The sequence below is a fragment of the Schistocerca serialis genome, chromosome 2 (assembly GCF_023864345.2).
Source record: "Schistocerca serialis cubense isolate TAMUIC-IGC-003099 chromosome 2, iqSchSeri2.2, whole genome shotgun sequence".
NCBI classification, from domain to species: Eukaryota; Metazoa; Arthropoda; class Insecta; order Orthoptera; family Acrididae; genus Schistocerca; species Schistocerca serialis.
Genome location: NC_064639.1, coordinates 316,509,133 through 316,529,066, shown reverse-complemented (window position 1 = coordinate 316,529,066; position 19,934 = coordinate 316,509,133). Strand labels below are relative to the sequence as shown.

The following is a 19,934-nucleotide window of genomic DNA, read 5'->3' as shown; positions in this document are numbered from 1 at the left end:
ACAGTATGGAGAATGTCACCAAGGTGGCACATGAGCAGCACAGATGTTTGCCCAGTGGTACCCTAATAGAAGTCACCCGACCTGCCCTATCTTCATGATAGAGAGAGGGGGGGGGGGGGGGGGCATTTACACCAGAGTGAATGGAAGTGGATACTAATGAACAAGCATTCACAGACAGTTTTCAGTATCATTCATCTTTACACTGATATGTACATAATGGTGTCCCTTGTGCATGTCGCATTTATCTACGTACAGACTATGGAACAGTATTAGCCAGTATATGCCATCCCATTACACCGCCCAGGTCTACCCTTTGTCTTTGCAGTTGTCTACAGGAACGGGCCACAATCAGCACTGTGTGTGTGGGAACAGCTCACTATGAAGCAGGCTGTTGTGTGTGGATGTATGTACAGGTTCATGGCAGCAGTTTACTGTGCACTGTAATTGGTGTCACTACTGTAATCGTGATGTTAATTTACCTGTCTATCCGTTCTAGGCATTCGACATGGTATTCACAAATGAGAAAATGGTTGATGTGGTATTACAGTATGGAGAATGTCACCAAGGTGGCACATGAGCAGCACAGATGTTTGCCCAGTGGTACCCTAATAGAAGTCACCCGACCTGCCCTATCTTCATGATAGAGAGAGGGGGGGGGGGGGGGGGGGCGGGCATTTACACCAGAGTGAATGGAAGTGGATACTAATGAACAAGCATTCACAGACAGTTTTCAGTATCATTCATCTTTACACTGATATGTACATAATGGTGTCCCTTGTGCATGTCGCATTTATCTACGTACAGACTATGGAACAGTATTAGCCAGTATATGCCATCCCATTACACCGCCCAGGTCTACCCTTTGTCTTTGCAGTTGTCTACAGGAACGGGCCACAATCAGCACTGTGTGTGTGGGAACAGCTCACTATGAAGCAGGCTGTTCTGTGTGGATGTATGTACAGGTTCATGGCAGCAGTTTACTGTGCACTGTAATTGGTGTCACTACTGTAATCGTGATGTTAATTTACCTGTCTATCCGTTCTAGGCATTCGACATGGTATTCACAAATGAGAAAATGGTTGATGTGGTATTACAGTATGGAGAATGTCACCAAGGTGGCACATGAGCAGCACAGATGTTTGCCCAGTGGTACCCTAATAGAAGTCACCCGACCTGCCCTATCTTCATGAATATCGCAAAAAGGCTTCACATAACAGGACAGTTGTCCCCACGAATGTGAATACGGAGCAGCGGCGTAACACATGAAGCACTAGAGGTAGCTGTTCTGGCAGCTGCTGCAATAAACCCTCGTGCAAGTATTCATGAAATGAAGAGACATATGGGAATCCCTCGAACAAGCATAATGCATATTCTCCACAGTGTACTGGTAGCCCTGGGGAGAACAATATTTATTCATATGGAATTACAAACAGTGCAATGGGTATGGCTTAGGCTTTTATGCTACTTGAAAGACAGAAAAAAACGTTCATTATTCAATGTAATTGTATTTGAAAACAATATCGATTTATTATGTGTATTATTCTTCAGTCTATGTTAAAAATAGTAATAACTGTGAAATAGTCGAACGATTTTATGTAATTACATACTCTGTGGTCTCGATCTTGGATGACGGATGTGAGCCACATTGTAAGTCTACCGACATTGCATTTTGGTTGAATATGTGTGTTTATTTGCTTTAAAACCATTATATATGTATCTTTAGCATCTCTGAATGTTAGGAAACTAATAACTTATTTTGTTAAGAATATCAGAAACACAACATGAACCTATGATTGACTGTTGTCAGCCATTTGCATGACTGCAACGTCTTATTTGAATATTGCCAATATAAAATGGCACAGAGCCAGAAAAATAACTTACAAAGTTCGCATTTTAATTATATTATTTAACTACAGTGTCACTGTAATTTATTTGCGAAATTAATAGCAGTTTTCATAAAATTCTTTTGGTTGCTGCATAGCAGCTATCTTTTATCTCAGCTACGTAAATTCACAGAAATTAACTTACTCCGAAATGATCAGTGATAAATAGGCCAAACAATAATTATTTCTCTAAGCAACCCATGACATTAAAGCAATATTAATTTCAATGAAATTGCAATGCAAAAAGAACCTGTGATGGTTTGAGAACATACGAGGTAGTACTGTGCTTCACACCGCTCTTTACGTGCTACAAATTGCAGGCATTAAACCTTCAAATAATATTTCCATAAAAAAACTGCGTAATTTGCCTGTGATAAGTTGTGTTGTCAAAATACTGTGTGTGGCATCGCCTGATGTATAACTATACGTATATGTGCCAAGAAATCATTCAGTTTAATGAACTGCACTTGTACCCACAATTAAAGCACACCACCTGATGTACAGAACGGAACACAACTACATACATATTAAAAACTACACAACAGACATAGAAACAACACATACCATGTGGAGTCTACATCAAGGCCTCCATGGCAACGAAGTTCACAATCGACTAGAATACTGTCAGTGGGTTTCTGCGGCAAGGCCATGACTTTACGCATAGGGTACTGTTTAGTGACGAGGACTTGTTTACAAACCACGGGAAAGTCAAATTACACTGGTCACTAGTCAACCCACACTGAATTCAGAAGACTGAACATAGTCAGTGGAGTGTCAATGTATAATGTGGTAGAGTAGGACACCACGTCATTGGCCCAAATTTCAATAATGGCATTTGAGCGACAGTACGAGCGGTTCCTCTGGACGAATGAAAGGCCTACCATCTTCATTTGCATCAAATAATGTGGTATCAACATGATGGATGCCCTGTGCACAATGCCATGGTGGCACGACAGGTAATAAACCAACAATTCCCACATCGATGGATTGGATGGGGCAATCCCATTCAGGGATTTCCAGCAGTCACTGGATCTCACCCCCATGGACTTTTTTCTCTGGGGGCACGTGACAAATATGGTGTATCAGCAGGTCCCAACAACAACGGCCAACATGAAAGCCCATATTACCATTGCAAGTGTTGCAATAACACCACAAACGCTGAGAGCTGTGAGTCAATCCGTGATAAGAGTGTGCACAGCAGCAAGCAAATGGCGATCTCTTCAAACATAAATTGTAGTGTTTCGGCTGACACACGTGTGATTGCACACCAGCACACACTTTGTGTATTACAGATAAGACGTATGTTTGTTTAATTGGTACTATTGTACATTTATGTTTGTGTTATACCATCTGCAACAGTTCTATTGTGATGTAGTCACTAAAGACATTCAGTGACATGTCCTGTATGTGGCATGTACCATTGTGTAATTGATGTACAACTACATACAAATATCAAGTATCCCTCTGTATGGCTCTTTGACAGCCATTAATTTTGTTCACTCTGGTCGCTGGTTATTGGTATTTCGTTACCATTGTGTCCACTGTAGTTCTGTCAAAAAGTTCAATAAAGCATGCATGAGTAAACCATGTCCTTGTCTTTGTTGTCGGTGACCGAACATCCATATGTTTCCCAGACCATGTACCAACAGTATACATAACAATATGTAACTATAGCATTTGTCGCATATTAGTATGTCAATCACATTGTGATTATGAGCAAAGTGTGGGTCATGCTTGCATCGCGGGAAGTTCAATGGCAGCGCTTTTAGTTCATTTCACGTGCCAACTTCACATTCCAATTTCTCAGGATGGAACTGATGTACTGTGATGCAACGAAAGCTATTATTATTGTGATTTCTCAAGTTATTGATTACTTTTGGAATAATATGGGGTGCCCATTTAAAACAATCTAAGTTTATGTTGAAACCAATATTTTCACATGGTTCAGAATGACTCATAGTAATGACTTTCGTGAATCCCTGCTGTACATTCACACCAGTGAAAGCGTTTGTCAATATCTATTGTGGTTCTAGAGATATTGGCGATGAAAAATTTAAATGGGACACCCTGTACCTAAATACTCACATTACCACTTTCAGCCTGACAAAATCCACTACAAAGCTGAATGACCTTTCATCAGTAACATTACCAGATGGCAAGTTTGTTTTGTTTGCCAATGTTATAAACATTGCAATAAATAGCAAATCAAGTGTAGTCTTAGAAAGATTGGCTAATAAAATATTTGTGGACATTAATCACTGGTTCACAGCCAATTCTTTGTCACTAAACTTCGAAAAAGCGTACTATATGCAGTTCAGAACTTGTAAGGGGTGTCCCACGAGTATATGCACAACATATGATGACAAGCAGGTAGAAGAAGTGGACAGTGTTAAAGTCTTGGGATTACAACTTGATAATAAATTCAACTGGGAGGAGCCCAACCCAGAACTGCTAAAGCGTCTAAATAAATCTCTATTTACAATGTGAATTCTGTCAGACATAGGGGGGATAAAAATGCGAAAGCTCGCATACTACGCTTACTTTCACGCCATAATGTCATATGGGATTATGTTTTGGGGTAATTCATCAAGCCAAGCTGAAGTTTTCCGGGCACAAAAATGTGCAATAAGGGTTATATGTGGTGCGAACTCAAGAACATCCTGCAGAGGCCTGTTTAGGGAACTCGGGATACTAACTAATGCTTCCCAATATATTTATTCCTTAATTACATTTGTCATTAAAATGCATCACTTTTTCAAACCAACAGCTCAGTTCATGGAATCAATACTAGAAATAAGAATAATCTTCACAAGGATTTATAGTCACTTACTCTTGTACAAAAAGGTGTGCATTACCCAGGAACACACATTTACAGTAACTTGCCAGCAGCATAATCAGCTTGACAACCAATTAAATTCAGTTTAAGAGAAGCCTAAAGGATTTGTTGGTGGCCAACTCCTTCTACTCCATTGATGAATTTATCAGTAGAACCAACTGATTGTGTGTGTGAACTGCACCATTTCAATGCAGTAATGTGTTCATTGTATATGAGTATTGTAGTTGTTCTATTATATGTTTATTACCTTATAAACAAAAAAAAATTAATTTAAAATTCAGTGCATTAATGCGATCTTAGTAAACGAATATTGTAAAATGATCCTTTCACACAGCATTCATTAAAAAAAGATGATCATTCCACTTGGGACTTGTGGAAGGTAAATTAGCTTATTTGTTTTAGTTGTAAATATTTGTCACATAATATTGTTTTTCTGACATGTTCTACATCTTGGAGGACCTCCTTATAACGGATCAATGGATGAAACTAAATCTAATCTAATACAGATATGTATCAAAAACAGTTCGGTACTTTGAACATCATGAGAAATAAGAAGAAAACACTATGACCACACTTGCCAATGCCAATATCAGCAGGAATCCAGTATCATCACACAAAGAGAAAACAGCAACGAAGTACAACAATTACACAACTACTGCCTTATTTCACGCACCATGAAGATTTTGAATTATTTCAAAATGTTCGAAAAGTAAGAAAGAAGAGATTAAGAAACTGAAAACAGAAGTAAACAGAAAATAAAATTTGTAATTGGAACCTCCAGAAGAATAGACAGAATCACGACACTGTCAGTGGACCAACCAGTACAAGGAAAACTATGAATATTGATGATGAAGCCGAGGACAGTAGCCAAATTTTATTTTTAAGACAACACAAAGCATCAGTTCAAAAGGATAATAATTTCAAATATACAACAAGTTTATCATTACCAGTTACTGTCTATTTCCACAATGCATTTCGAAGGTTTAAATAACCATCATCGGATGGACTGAAGTGGATTAAGTGATTTGTGTTATGACTTTTGAGTAACTTGTGGCGCTGTCCATTAGAAAAAAATAAAACATTATTTCAGTACATCGCTCACAGTTTTGAGGTGGTTTTTGACAGAAAGGATGAACAAAAATATAAATGTGAACTCCATTTAGGCCATATTAATCCACATATGTCCACCCGATAATGGAGGTTTATACTTTCGAAGTATAGTGCGCAAATAGATACAAAGCGATTGGTAACAGTAAACTTGGTATTTCATTCAATATCAATAGGTCATGGTAAAGCCTAACCAAAAATGTTTGCACTTAATGACATTAATTTATTTAAATGTTAGGCACATACAGTGTTATAGTTGTTTCCTTGGCCCCAGCTAACATTAATAAAAAAACATGGTAGATAATTATGGAGGTCACAGCATGCCAACTGAAATCATCATTTGAGGTGTGTTCAAAAAGTATCAGGAATTTTCATTTATTGGAAATGTCCTTTTTATTTTTGGAAACTGGAAAACATCACACGAGGCCATATCTGGCAAATATGGAGGCTGTGGTATCATGACATCATCGTTTCTCACCAAAAATTCACGAACAAGCAATAATGTGACAGCATTACTGTGGAGCAAAGCCATAAATTGTTTCGGCACAAATTATTGGAAAACTCAAACTGGCCATCTGGCACTGCAGCAGGTAATGTCCCATACCACTCAATTAAAGATAAAGCTCCAATGATGGCATTGGAAAAAGCTGACACTGCTGAATCATTAAAATATCAACATTAGTAAGTTCACGATGACGTGCATGAGACAGAGGTCATGGGACTTGTGAAACAAAATAAGCTGCAGTTTCAACAGTATGTTCAAGAGAAGGGGGTAAAGAAAGCGGTTACTGATTCTTAGGCTTTCACTATACCACTATCACTTTAATGCCACTGAAATGATTTGGGTGATGATCAAACACTACACTGCAACAAATAATAAAACCTCGGCTGTGACAGAAATTCACAAATTGGTAGAGGAACTAAACCTGAATCATACTGATTATTGTAACAGACACAGCACAACCTGTTGCTTTTGTTGAAATATCTAAAGAACAGGAAACTGGTACATTTTATATTCAGGAGTGTGATCATTAAGTGACAAGGATATTATGATCCTGTGGCCCAAACTCAATATTTCGTGTTAACTGGGAGCATCAGAAGAATGGAACACGACAGCTGTTGCTGCTAGTCACATGGTGCGCAAACACACCTGCGAACCCCAACATCATCCAATCCACACAACGGTGCTTCACTGTCAATCACTTTTTTGTTCTCATCCAGATATACTCTTACATAGCAATTATTGCCTTCGAGATTAAAATTTGAAGGAAAATTACATTTTCTGCCTAACAGAACAGTTCCAGAACAGATTGGGGAAAAGTATAAATACTACAAAATAGTAATGGCTGAAATGCTCTTACCTTTATCAGATGTAGCACAACTTGGGCTAAGAATAACATTTGGGGACTGAAAAGAAAGAAAAACACAAGTTATCAAGTTGAAAGCACACAATATTTTTTTAAAAAAATACTATCCTCTTAAAGCATAGTGTCTCACCCCCCTCTAATCAGCTAAACAAACAAGAAAATGAACTGAAATCACTTAAGATAAAGAAGGTATAAGCATGTATGAAAGGGAACTGCTTGAATCAGGTGGTAGTGCATGTTGATTATAATCAATTTTGTCATTACACGTGTTATCATCATATACAGTTCACTTTCCCTTCATACAATTCCAGTCAAATAAAACAACAAACAAAATATATATGTGAAACTATAAAATAAATCAGGTCAAGCATTAGATAAAAGATGTGTCTGAAACAAGAATGGAATGGAAACAAGACTGAAGTAAATTCACTTCCCATTTTGTGCATAATTTCTTTGTATATATTGTTTCAGAAAAATACTGAGTTAATGGACCCAATTTAGGAAATTCTCACATTAAACAAATAAGTTTTGCTGGTTCCAGAGAAACTGCCATAAAAACAATGGTACTTTCTCTCATTTTAACTTAACAGTACTTTAAGGAAAAGCCTACTTTACAAATAAATATGAAGCAATTCGCAAATTAAAAAGAATTTTTTGATAAATGTTTACAAGGACTCATCTACAAAAAGCAAACTTCCAGTATCGCCAATATAAGTGCTCAATATATAAAATATAGAAACTGGAACAACATGCTCAGTCAGGGAGGAATGAGGGATGGATTGGGGGAGACTGGATATGGTTTCTTGGTACGGGGCATGCAGGAGGCCATTCAGACCTTAATGCTTGGAAGCTACCTGTTATTAGGAGAAAGTGGGGTGAAAATGAAGGAAAAGGCTATCAGAGTTGTACATCAATGACAATACACCAGTAAGCACTATAGCAGCTTCCTCTCACAGAAAGAATATAAAAGGGACAGAGTGAGAAGAAAGAAGAGCAATGAATGAGGCAGTTAAATGGAGTGGGTCCTGGTGAGAATAGTTTCTATCTGTGGAATAATAACAGCCACAAACTTCATGAACATGAGAATACAGTACAAAAAAACTTGGTATTGAAGTTCCTGAGAGTGTGTGACAGTTCTAAGAGAAGATGTAGAGCTGTGTAGCATAACAGACTATTTCCTTCAGAGGGCTATGCCAGAATGTAATAAACAGATTTATATCAACATTTTAGTTTGCTGTTTTGTAAATGCTTAAAGCACTCCGTCTTCAGCCACGAGTGGCCTACCGGGACCATCTGACCACCATGTCATCCTCAGTGGAGGATGCCGATAGGAGGGGCGTGGGGTCAGCACACCGCTCTCCCGGTCGTTATGATGGTATTCTCGAAGCCGCTACTATTTGGTCGAGTAGCTCCTCAATTGGCATCATGAGGCTGAGTGCACCTCGATACATGGCAACAGCGCATGGCGGCCTGGATGGTCATCCACCCAAGTGCCGACCACGCCCGACTTGGGTGATCTCACGGGAACCGGTGTATCCACTGTAGCAAGGCCGTTGCCTTTGTAAATGATTAAGGCTTTTGTTATTTTATTGACAACACCAGCTACTTATTTTACTGCCACTGAATGTAGTATTGAAACCAATTGGACTGATGGAAAAAGTGTTATAGCTAAACAGAATTTGTAGAATAAGGCATTCGGATAACTAAACTTAAGAACTTAAGAAGTGATTGTTTTTCTAAAGTATATGTACACATGCAACCCCCCCCCCCCCCCCCCCCCCCCCCCACACACACACGCACGCACTTACCAAACCTATCTCCCAAGCAAAAGGGTGATCGTTCAGCTCCGTGCTGCCATGCTGGCTGTCCGTCTCATCCAGCTCTGAGCTGTAACTACACTCCTCACTATTTGTCGTTACACCCATCCATTCCCCCGCCGAAGTAGTAATCTCAGTCAACAATGGACAACAGCTTCCACCTTCAGTGGCTTGACCTTCACTATCACAACTGCTGTTGTAGCTGCTCTCTGCTCCAGAACGTACTTTTGCAACTCTCTGTAAGTAATACAAAACTGTTAACATTAAAAACATATTGGTATCAGGAAGAGTTTGGATGATGATACAAACTAAATATATTTAAAAGAATGCAGAAAAATGTATTTATTTGTTACTATTTTCCTTACAACACACTGTTTCACATTCATATACTTTGCTGTCCACAGTTCACACAAAATTACAGATCATTTTACAATAGCCAGACAAAATTATGTACCAATGAAGAAAGTGTAAACAAAGACATGCATGTGGATGTACCTTTTTCCACAAATGTTACATTCAAATACCAAAAACACTATATCCTCAGCCCAAACAAAGTGCCCAACAAAAAGTTTACACAACTTTTAGTAGCCACTGAGAACAAGAAATATTACAAGTTCAATGCACTTTTGAAAAGTCAGGGACTACACACCAGTATGGTTGGGACAAGAAATAAGATAAAGTGTTTTCAAGAAACCATCCTCACATTTTTCCTAAACTGGGAAACAGATTTGCAATCCAAGACAGCTACGCCATTAAATCACACTGAGAAAGAAACCTCAGGGTGACTACTCAAACTTGGAAGAAAAAAAAAAAAAAAAAAAAAAAAACTGAGAATTCTAGGTGCGAGGAGGAAGATGGTGTCAAGAAGCTCCTGATAAATTAATGGTGAGCAAGAGGGGGGAGGAGACAGCACACCATTTTTCTTTCCTCTCAGCTGAGCTATACACCAGTCATAAACAGCAGTTTAATCGTTTTTTAAACATCAATAATTTATATGGATATGGTTTAATATTCATATAATTAACATAACGGGTGATCAAAAAGTCAGTATAAATTTGAAAACTGAATAAATCATGGAATAATGTAGATAGAGAGGTACAAATTGACACAAATGCTTAGAATGACATGGGGTTTTATCAGAACCAAAAAAATACAAAAGTTCACAAAATGTCAGACAGATGGCGCTTCATCTGATCAGAATACCAATAATTAGCATAACAAAGTAAGACAAAGCAAAGATGATGTTCTTTACAGGAAATGCTCAATATGTCCACCATCATTCCTCAACAATAGCTGTAGTCTAGGAATAATGTTGTGAACAGTACTGTAAAGCATGTCCGGAGTTATGGTGAGGCATTGGCGTCGGATGTTGTCTTTCAGCATCCCTAGAGATGTCAGTCGATCACAATGCACTTGCGACTTCAGGTAACGCACGGACTGAGGTCTGGGGACGCGAGAGGCCAACCATGACGAAAGTGGCGGCTGAGCACACGATCATCACCAAACGACACGCGCAAGAGATCTTTCACGCATCTAGCAATTTGTTTGGTTCTAATAAAAGCCCATGTCATTCCAAGCAAGTGTGTCAATTTTTACCTCTCTATCTACATTATTCCGTGGTTTGTTAAGTTTTCAAATTTATACTGACTTTTTGATCACCCAGTACTTTGAGATATCCAGTATTTTAAAATTTGTGAATATAAAACTCAATAAATTCAATTTCAGTGCTAGGTTAAAACGGCAGAATTCCCCGAGATTTTATGAAATTCTCTACTATTTCTCTGATTTTTCCACATAAAATGTAATTCTCTGAGAGTTCCGGTTTTCCGGAAGAATTGCCCCCATTACTTGAGACATAAGCAATTAACTTATTCCACTGAAACTGAACAATGCATATTTATTTTTAAATAATAATAATATTGACAACTACAGTTGAAAGATTATTTGTTCTTACCTGAACAGGAGTCCTTATTTCAGTATCGGAGCCATCTGTTTCATTGTCAGCATGATTACCATCAGGAACATAGCTATGACATGTGATAATCTCTGGTGACCAACTGTTCCTGAATTGTTTCTCCTTCCTCAGATCCTCTGTGCAAAGTGGGACAGCTGCTTCAGGAGTATCTGATAGATGACAGTATGACTGCCCAGGCAATGTTTCTGGTGTAATATCACAAATTGAATCCGGTGAATTTTTTTCGCTAGACACACAACTAAGTGCAGACTGTTGACTCAACTCTGTCTTTGAATCACTGTTGCTTAAGCTGCTGGCAAAACTATTTTCACCTTTTTTATTTAAACTGGGACTTTGTTTATTTTCTTCTACATCATCACCTTCTTCAACAGCCTCTTCACCATTCTCACTTGAGCCATTACCTGTTAAGCTCTCAAAACCATCATCATCCAAAGGTGTCACTTTGCAATGGTTCTGGGCTTCCCTGTCTGTGTGTCCTTGCCTGGAATAATGACAATACCATTTGATGCATATGCACCCAAAATATAAGACAGGTATATGAGAAGTGTTTGGAGGAGAGAAGCATTTTGTCTGTCTCTTATATACTGTGATGACCTGATTATACAACAATTTTTCCCCAAACTCTTAATTTAAAATTTACGCGGTCATCTTACATCCACAGACTAATCCATCACTGCGGAGGTCAACATTTTTACATTGTGTAATAGAGCAATGTACGGATCGTCTTAGATTTACAGATGAAGCTTTGGCAATTGAAGTCGCATGCAGATTTATTTTTAGATCTGGGCACGTGATACTAGTATTTGATACAATATTGAATATAATCGAACAATTACATGACATTTGAACAAGTGAATTAGACATGCGAGATACTGTGAACTAGCCACAACAATAAGCAAGAATTCTGTTTAAAAATTGACACTTTCAAGAAACACCATTAAATCCCATCATTGTACAAGCTGTTGTTGTACTTGAACAACAGATTTTCAATTAAGGTTCTATACTGAACTAGCACATGTGGATATATAAACATGCTGATTTTAAGTAAAAATTATTACTAAACTCTGAACAAGGTACAATATTTTATTTTCTTATGAGAGGCTGTAATGATTTTCCAAATGAGTTACAAAGAGAGTGTTGTCCCCGTTCACATTTTATTAGGACCACATGATACAGTTTTAAACAAGAAGAAGGTAGCTTCTTTGAAGGAGTACATGACTAATTTAATATTTGGGATTTGATTCCTATTCTGTCTCGATATAGGTACTATTACTTATCCACAACACTTACATAACGAAAGATATAAATAGTAGTAGAACTGTATTTGAAAAGCCAGATGAGATGGATGTAAGTAGAGGGAAAGGAGGTGGTGGTGGTGGTGGTGGTGGTGGTCGTCATCGTCATTGGGGTGGTTCCGACCACAACAACTATTTAGGAAGAATGTATCAAACCCTAAAGGAAGGAGGAGGCTGGAATGAAGTGGTCTGAGGGGAGGGCAGGAGAGAACATACACAGAGAGAGAGCAAAAAATTCTGGAGGAAAAATAACTGAACAGCAGAGAATAAAGCATTGAAATGGTTCTTTGCCCTAGGACAATCAACTGGGACATGAATGAATAATATTTATTTTACTTATTTGTCTTTTGAATCACTCTTGGATAGAACATGCACATAACGATGCTGGACAAGACAACTGTGAGGGTGCTCCCCCCGCCTCACTGGTAAAATACAGCACAGCACACTTAGTATTGCTGCAGATGGTATAAACACGTAACATTTTGTACACGTATTTTACATTAGTGTTTATTTCTTTTGCAAAAATCATTCCTGCAATCAATTTTATATTTATTTACACACACATGGAGAAAAATTCAGACACAGTGTAAAATCAATGATCAAGAAAGTAGGTTTTCAAATTCCTATTAAACAGAGGATAATTTTTGTATTTATTTCTGATGGCAGACTGTTATAAAATTGAATACATTAGTTAAATGGTGAATTTTTGTAGGCAGAAGTGTGTATTCTTTGCACTTAGAGGCTCATTTTCTGCTTTGTACCGTGATCATGGAGACACACATTTTTGCTAAATTTTGTGATGATGTTTTATTCAAACTTGCACATTTCTAACACATAAAAGACTGACTTTTGGAAGAGAGGCCTGCAGCCGTCAACTGACTTTGCACTATTCATTACTCTCACAGCTCTCTTCAGATTGAAGGGAATGTCTTAGATATGCGGGCAGCCTCCCCAGAGTATGACAGCATACTTTATTATATGATGAAACTGCACACAGTAAACATTGCAAACAATACCTGGGCTTGTGCAGTATACAAAGTTGCATAAAGTGTTGCAACTTGATTCAGCTTTCTGTTAGTTTTGCTGATGTGTGTTTGGCATTTTAAGTTGTCCAGGACCCACGGGCCTAAAAATCTTATTTGTGATAGAGGGGATTTTTCAGAGCCACATATTTTAATATCAGACAAATTTCTTGGTTCTCAGTTGAAAGTTCAGGAAGGTACTGGTGATAAATTCAATACAAAAGGGAAACGAAGTTAAGGTGGGACAGCATACATGTAAAAATTCAGAAAACAAATGGAATCACCTGAAGCAAAGCCAAGTGCTAAAATGTTTACAGTGCATTTTCAACCATCAAGGAAATACAAAGTACAATAATAAGATGATATGATAAAGAGTGGACTCTTACTTGCAAAGAGATTCCTTATAAAATATATCACACTAAGTTCAATTCAATTGTGTTAACTAATACACACAAGTACACAGTTTAAAACCTGAGGGATTAATGTCACAGTTACCAATGCTCAGAGAACAAGAGAATGTAATACAAACCTGTTTCTGTGCTGTTGTCTCTCAGAGGGACTATTACTGTCTCCAACAGATTTTGGTTTCCCTAACAAATCAGGCTTTTTCTTTTGTTTGCATGAAATGTCCCACATAACTGTAGACCTCTTTACATCATCAGATGAAAACCTAAAATACATATATACTTTTTATACTTTTAAATAAAATATTTCTTAAGTGGACGTCTTGTAATTCATGTCCTTCATAACAAATTGAGATCACATAACACTATAATGGGAACGTACCTCCTAATTAGTGGCCGTTTTTGGTAACTGCTGAGTGTCTGGTCATCTATGTCTTCAGTCTTTTCAGATACTGGAAGAAAAGCAAAATCTCTTATAAATGATATAAACAACACAGCTCTGGTCCAAACTGCAGGTCATGTGTGCATTGCCTGCTTGTGTATGTGTTTTTTTTATCTTTTCTGAAGAAAGCTTGGCTGAAAGCTGAATGTGTAACAGCCTTTTCGTTGGCCTGTCTGCACTCAATAGGTCATCTTTACGGTGAGTTGCAATCTATCCTTTTCCTAATATTGTTGATATTCCAACATGAACATTCCACTGTTTAACTTCAATGTTATCCACTGGAGCTGGTGTTAGCACCCTCCTTGTTACTTGCACGGAACACTGAATAAGAGCTCACTTTAACCAGAATATATGAAAAAAATAATTTGGTACCCTTCATTTTGTATAAAAACTGCTACCCATTTCCTGATCATCTTATAACCAACCATCGTATAAAATTTTTCAGTTAATCAGGCTGTTGTTTGCCAATATCAGCTTTTGATTTTAATGGGTTCATAAATGTTTGTATTAATTTTTCTTTCAAATCACACTTACTTTTGCCCCTTTAATGAGTCACATTCCTTCAAATGCTCCATCATAATTATTTTTCACTTTAAACTTCAGTCTCAATCTTTCATATTAAAATTATACACAGATCTTGTTCATTCTTATGAGCAGCTGACCAACATTTCTTCTTAAAGGATTAGAACACTGGTTCCATTTATTTAAGATATGTAAACAGAGTCTGGGTAACCTTCCCTCCCATTCTACCTTCACCACTTTTCTCTTTCATCTCCAAGGGAGGAACAATTACTTCTGAAAGCTGGGACAGTTTCTTCTACTTCTATGTGTATCTATTGGTAGTAGTGAGAATTTCCTTTCCTGAAGGGAAGTACTAGCTATCCATAGTATTGTAATTTTATAGTTCTCTCAAGTAAACTTAGAATGCTGAAGGTAACATGGTTACATCACGTAACTAATGAGGAGGTACTGAATAGAAAAGAAATTTGTGAGAAAACTTCGCTAAAAGAAGGTGTGTGTGTGTGTGTGTGTGTGTGTGTGTGTGTGTGGGGGGGGGGGGGGGGGGGGAGATCAAAATTGTGGAGGGAGACTAAGAGATGAATACAGCAAGTAGGTTCAAAAGGATGTAGGTTGCAGTAGTTATTCAGAGGTGATGACACCTGCACAGTATAAGAGTAGTGTGGAAAGCTGCATCAATGAACAATGAGATTTATTACTAAATCATATTATGTGGGTATTTTGGCAAGGCAGTTACGTAAAAGCTGGTGACGGAAGGGGACTCAGTAGATATGGCCATTTTGTGGAGCGATGATATATTTAATTAATTTTGTAATTTAAACTGCTGAAAGGAGATAATATAAAAATATATATACAAAATAGGCAACAGGGAATGTAGACAAATAAAAAATGCATGCAAAGCAGATGTGTGCACAGATACAACTTATACCCAAGTTAAAGAAACCTTTGAAGAAAAGAAAAGCAGCTATAGGTACATCAGGAGTATTATTATTATTATTATTATTATGTATTAACTTTCATTCAGTTTCTTCTGTTTTATCATCTTATATTTTTGTCCATGTGACTCCATTCATTGTTTCTGTTCCTCATTTTGCTGGACTTACATTTTATTTATAATCTCTTGAACATGGCGTCCGGTACAGTTGTTTATAGTGAGAAAGTGAACAAAAGTTATAGTTGTGTGGTGAAAAACGGAACATACGTAAATTATAACAGTGAAATAGTGAAGCTAAATGAATGTGCATCAAGCCTGCAATTAATTGTAGATGTACTAAGACGGGACATTGCGCATTTAGAAAATGAAAATGCCGAACTGAAAAAGGCGCGTAATATCCTGATCGCCAAAGCAAGTAAAACACGGAACTGGGAGCACAGGACTAGCATGATCACGGAAGAAAGAAGCGAAAAGGTGATAAATACAACGAATGGAACGAACCGCGGCAATAAAAGCAGTTTCAGTGTCCTACCTACAATAAACGAGTGCTCTGAAATGGATATAGGCCTAAAGGCAGAAACAAAAAGGCAACATATGTTTACTATGCCAAAAAGGGTTGGTCGTGTGAAACCCAGTGACTGTAGAATTACTGTGGTAACAAAAAACCGTTTTCATGCACTAGATTCAGATATAAATGTGGAATCCACGGAAAACTGTGACGACAACAACACGCTGAATCTATATAGTGACAAGCACATGAGCAGAAACTTCCGCAATAAACGTGAAGACAAACTCAAAGTGAAAATATTCTCCGATAGCCATGGACGTGAGATCGCAAAAATACTACGTTACAGTCATTGTATACAAGCAACTAGTATTGTCAAACCAGGTGCACCCATCCAAGAACTCGTTAGAAACATAGAAACTGAAAATGATCGTCATATTGTCGTCATAGCTGGAGCCAATAATGTATATAAAAACGACCTCCACAGTGCAACACGAAACCTTAAGGCAATACTAAATTCAACAGGAGAGAAATCAGTTTTTGTAGTCGGAATTCCACATAGGCATGACCTTTCGGAATGGTCATGTGTGAACGTGGAAATCATAAAAGCAAACAGGCAATACTCAACGATTTGCAGAGCCTACCAAAATGCATATTTTATAAGTATGGACTCCTTGCAAAGAGACTGTTACACGAGACATGGCATGCACCTTAATAACAGAGGCAAGAAGATACTGTGCCAAAACATCAGCATGATACTGAAAGCATCTGACAACCAAGAAGTAATTGCTGCTCTTCCAGTTCCTTGCTTGACGCAAGCAGAGCCTGAAGAAATGGTTACTTCTATTGCAGCAGTAGAAGTAGAGGTGGAAGCAGCAATTGTACCTACACACATAACAAATGCTGCAGCAGCAGTACCTACCACACTTCATCTACAGGATTCAACAGCAGCAGAAGATGAAGCAACATCCAAATCTCCACTGTCACCAGTTGCCACAACAATGCCTACAGCAGCAGCAGCAGTACCTATCACACTTCACCAGCAAGATTCAACAGCAGCAGAAGAAGAAGCAACCACCTTATCTCCTCAGTCACCAGATGCCACAACAGTGCCTCCTGACACCATAACAGCAGTTCCATCAATTCCTCTAGTAGCAGCTTCATCTACAATATCATCACAAGGAGGGAAGAGTAGGTATACAACAGTAGATGTGCTACCACTCCAAGTGAACAATTTTTAGTAAAAGGCAACAAGAGGCAGAAATCCAAAAGATAAGCCCTGAAAAACGTTTGAAAACCAATCAACATAGTGTTCAGTGTGTAAGCAATAAGAGCATGAATCTTAAAATATGTTACCTTAACGTTCAAGGACTGAAAGATAAAGAACTTACCATAAATGAGTTTGGTCTTGATAACCAGTTTGATATTTTTTGTCTGAGTGAACACTGGGCTAATGAGAATGAACTTGCAGTTGCCAAATTTGACAATTTTAGTATAGCAGATAGCTACTGTAGGAAAGAGCACATTAGAGGTGGTGTGGCAATTTATTCCAACCAGTCACTCAATTGTACAATAACCAAACTAGACCTAAATTCCTTGTGTGATGAACAGCACTTTGAAGTTACGGGTATAATCATCAATAGTCATAAGCTAATAGTAGTATCCATGTACAGATCACCAAAGGGAAGCATTAACATATTTTTAGAAAAAATGGACATGCTATTGAGTGAATTAAGTAATATTAAATGGCTACATTATGATATTGCAATAGGAGGTGATTTGAATGCTGATTTTGATGTTACTAAATGTAAGGGTAGTGTTGCAGATCTGGAAAACTTACTAAGACAATACAATTTACATCATGTTAATAACAGGCCCACAAGAAACAAAGCATGTTTAGATAACATCTTTGTAAACTTCAAGACCACTGAAAACACATGCGAAGTTGTAGTGTTCCCATTCTCTGACCATGACTCCGTATCTCTAAATTATGCAAGTAAAATTCCCCTCAATAGGAGCAATGCAAACAGACCTGTCCCAACAGTTGTGATTACCAGACCCACAACTGAGGATAAAATTAACACATTTCGTAATTCCCTTGCTGACAGAGACTGGTTTGGCCATTGTAGTGTCGATGGACATTACACATCAAGTAATGACCTGCCAGCCAAAATAATATTTGATAGATTTTTTAATGCATTCTTGACCCTATTTAACCATAATATTCCCATAAAGAAAATCAAAATAATGGACAGCAGCCACAAATCCAGATCTCAAAACAGACAAAATATATGGTACACTAAACAGCTGACAGATCTAAAGAAACAAGTTTTGTTACTGTACAACATATACAATAGTATGAAGTCTGACTGTGCCAAATCAGCCTATGTGGAATGCAGGAATGAATACAAAAAAGCCATCCTCCAAGCCAAAAAAACCTACAATGCCAACAGTATACATAATTCCACCAATAAATGCAAAACCGCTTGGAAAGTAATTAACAGTGCTGCCAGAGATACTAAAAAAGACAAAATTAATATCCCACCACAAACACTCAATGAGTTTTTTATTAATTCAGTGGAAGAAATAGGAGACGCAATTATCAAACTAGACATTAGTCCATCAGAGTTACTCTCCCAAAATTGGGGTAGACAGTCACTAAATACAAGCATGGTAACCTTCTCCGAAGTATTGCCTAGATATGTACAAGGGGTCATAAAACAACTGAAATCATCTGATAGCTTAGATATGGCATATTATGCAACCTGCTAAAAAAAGTGTGTGACCGCATTCTCTACCCCTTAAACCATTGCATAAACAAGTGCTTACTTGAGGGATATTTTCCTGATGAGTTAAAACTGTCTAGGATCGTCCCAGTATACAAAAAGGGAGATAAAGACTCTCCATCTAGCTACAGGCCTATTTCAATAGTACCCGCATTCTCCAAGGTAATAGAATGCATCATGTACCAACAATTATCATTTCACTTTGAGAATCTAGGAATAATTAATGCTACACAATACGGGTTTAGGAAGAATGTGTCGACCATTGATGCAATCAACACGGTAGTCAGTTACACCCTCAAAGTTTTTGAGAACAAAGGCTTTCCTCAGGTCTCATTCTGTGACCTAAGCAAGGCCTTCGACTGTGTTGAACACATGCCACTACTAGAGAAACTAGAATTCTACGGCATCAAAGAAAACAGTCTCAGACTATTAAAAGCTTATCTCAACAACCGTAAACAGGTAGTTTGTGTTGGTAAGGAAATGTCAAACATAGAAAATGTTAAAGTAGGTGTGCCTCAGGGATCTGTACTGGGGCCCTTCCTGTTTCTGATAATGATCAATGACCTCCCCTCGTTTATTAGATCCACCACTGTATTGTATGCAGATGATATGACTTTTCTCCATAGCAGTAACAATCTTAATGATCTTAAAACCTGTGCTGAAAATACACTCACTCATGCAGCATATTGGTTCAGAGCAAATGCTTTCCTGCTAAATGAAAATAAAACTCAGCAGATAATCTTCACTCTAAGAGACAAGCCACTATCTGATGACCCTACTTCTGTTAAATTCCTGGGAGTTTATTTAGATGAAAAGTTATCCTAGGGCCAACATGTAAACTATATTAGTAGTAAACTATCTAGAGTAATTTATTTATTAAGACAACTCAGAAATTGTGTACCTGAAACATACATCAGATCATCTTATTTTGCATTTTTCCAGAGTATAATATACTATGGCATTATCTTGTGGGGTAACTGTAGTCATGTACATGACATCCTATTATTGCAGAAGAAAGCCATTAGGATAATTACAAATTCTT

At 37.7% G+C, this 19,934-nt stretch overlaps 1 protein-coding gene across 1 annotated transcript in view; it reads right to left on the bottom strand.

The window, feature by feature from the left end:
- Positions 1–19,934, bottom strand: part of LOC126455946 (protein phtf) — a 163,513-nt gene that overhangs the window by 43,858 nt on the left and 99,721 nt on the right. Inside the window, exons 5-9 of the mRNA XM_050091703.1 lie at positions 14,089–14,158; positions 13,832–13,972; positions 10,965–11,466; positions 9,002–9,247; positions 7,188–7,233 (exon numbers count right to left, since the gene is read on the bottom strand). Coding sequence (XP_049947660.1) covers positions 7,188–7,233; positions 9,002–9,247; positions 10,965–11,466; positions 13,832–13,972; positions 14,089–14,158 — 1,005 coding nt within the window. The remainder of the gene's footprint in view (positions 1–7,187; positions 7,234–9,001; positions 9,248–10,964; positions 11,467–13,831; positions 13,973–14,088; positions 14,159–19,934) is intronic.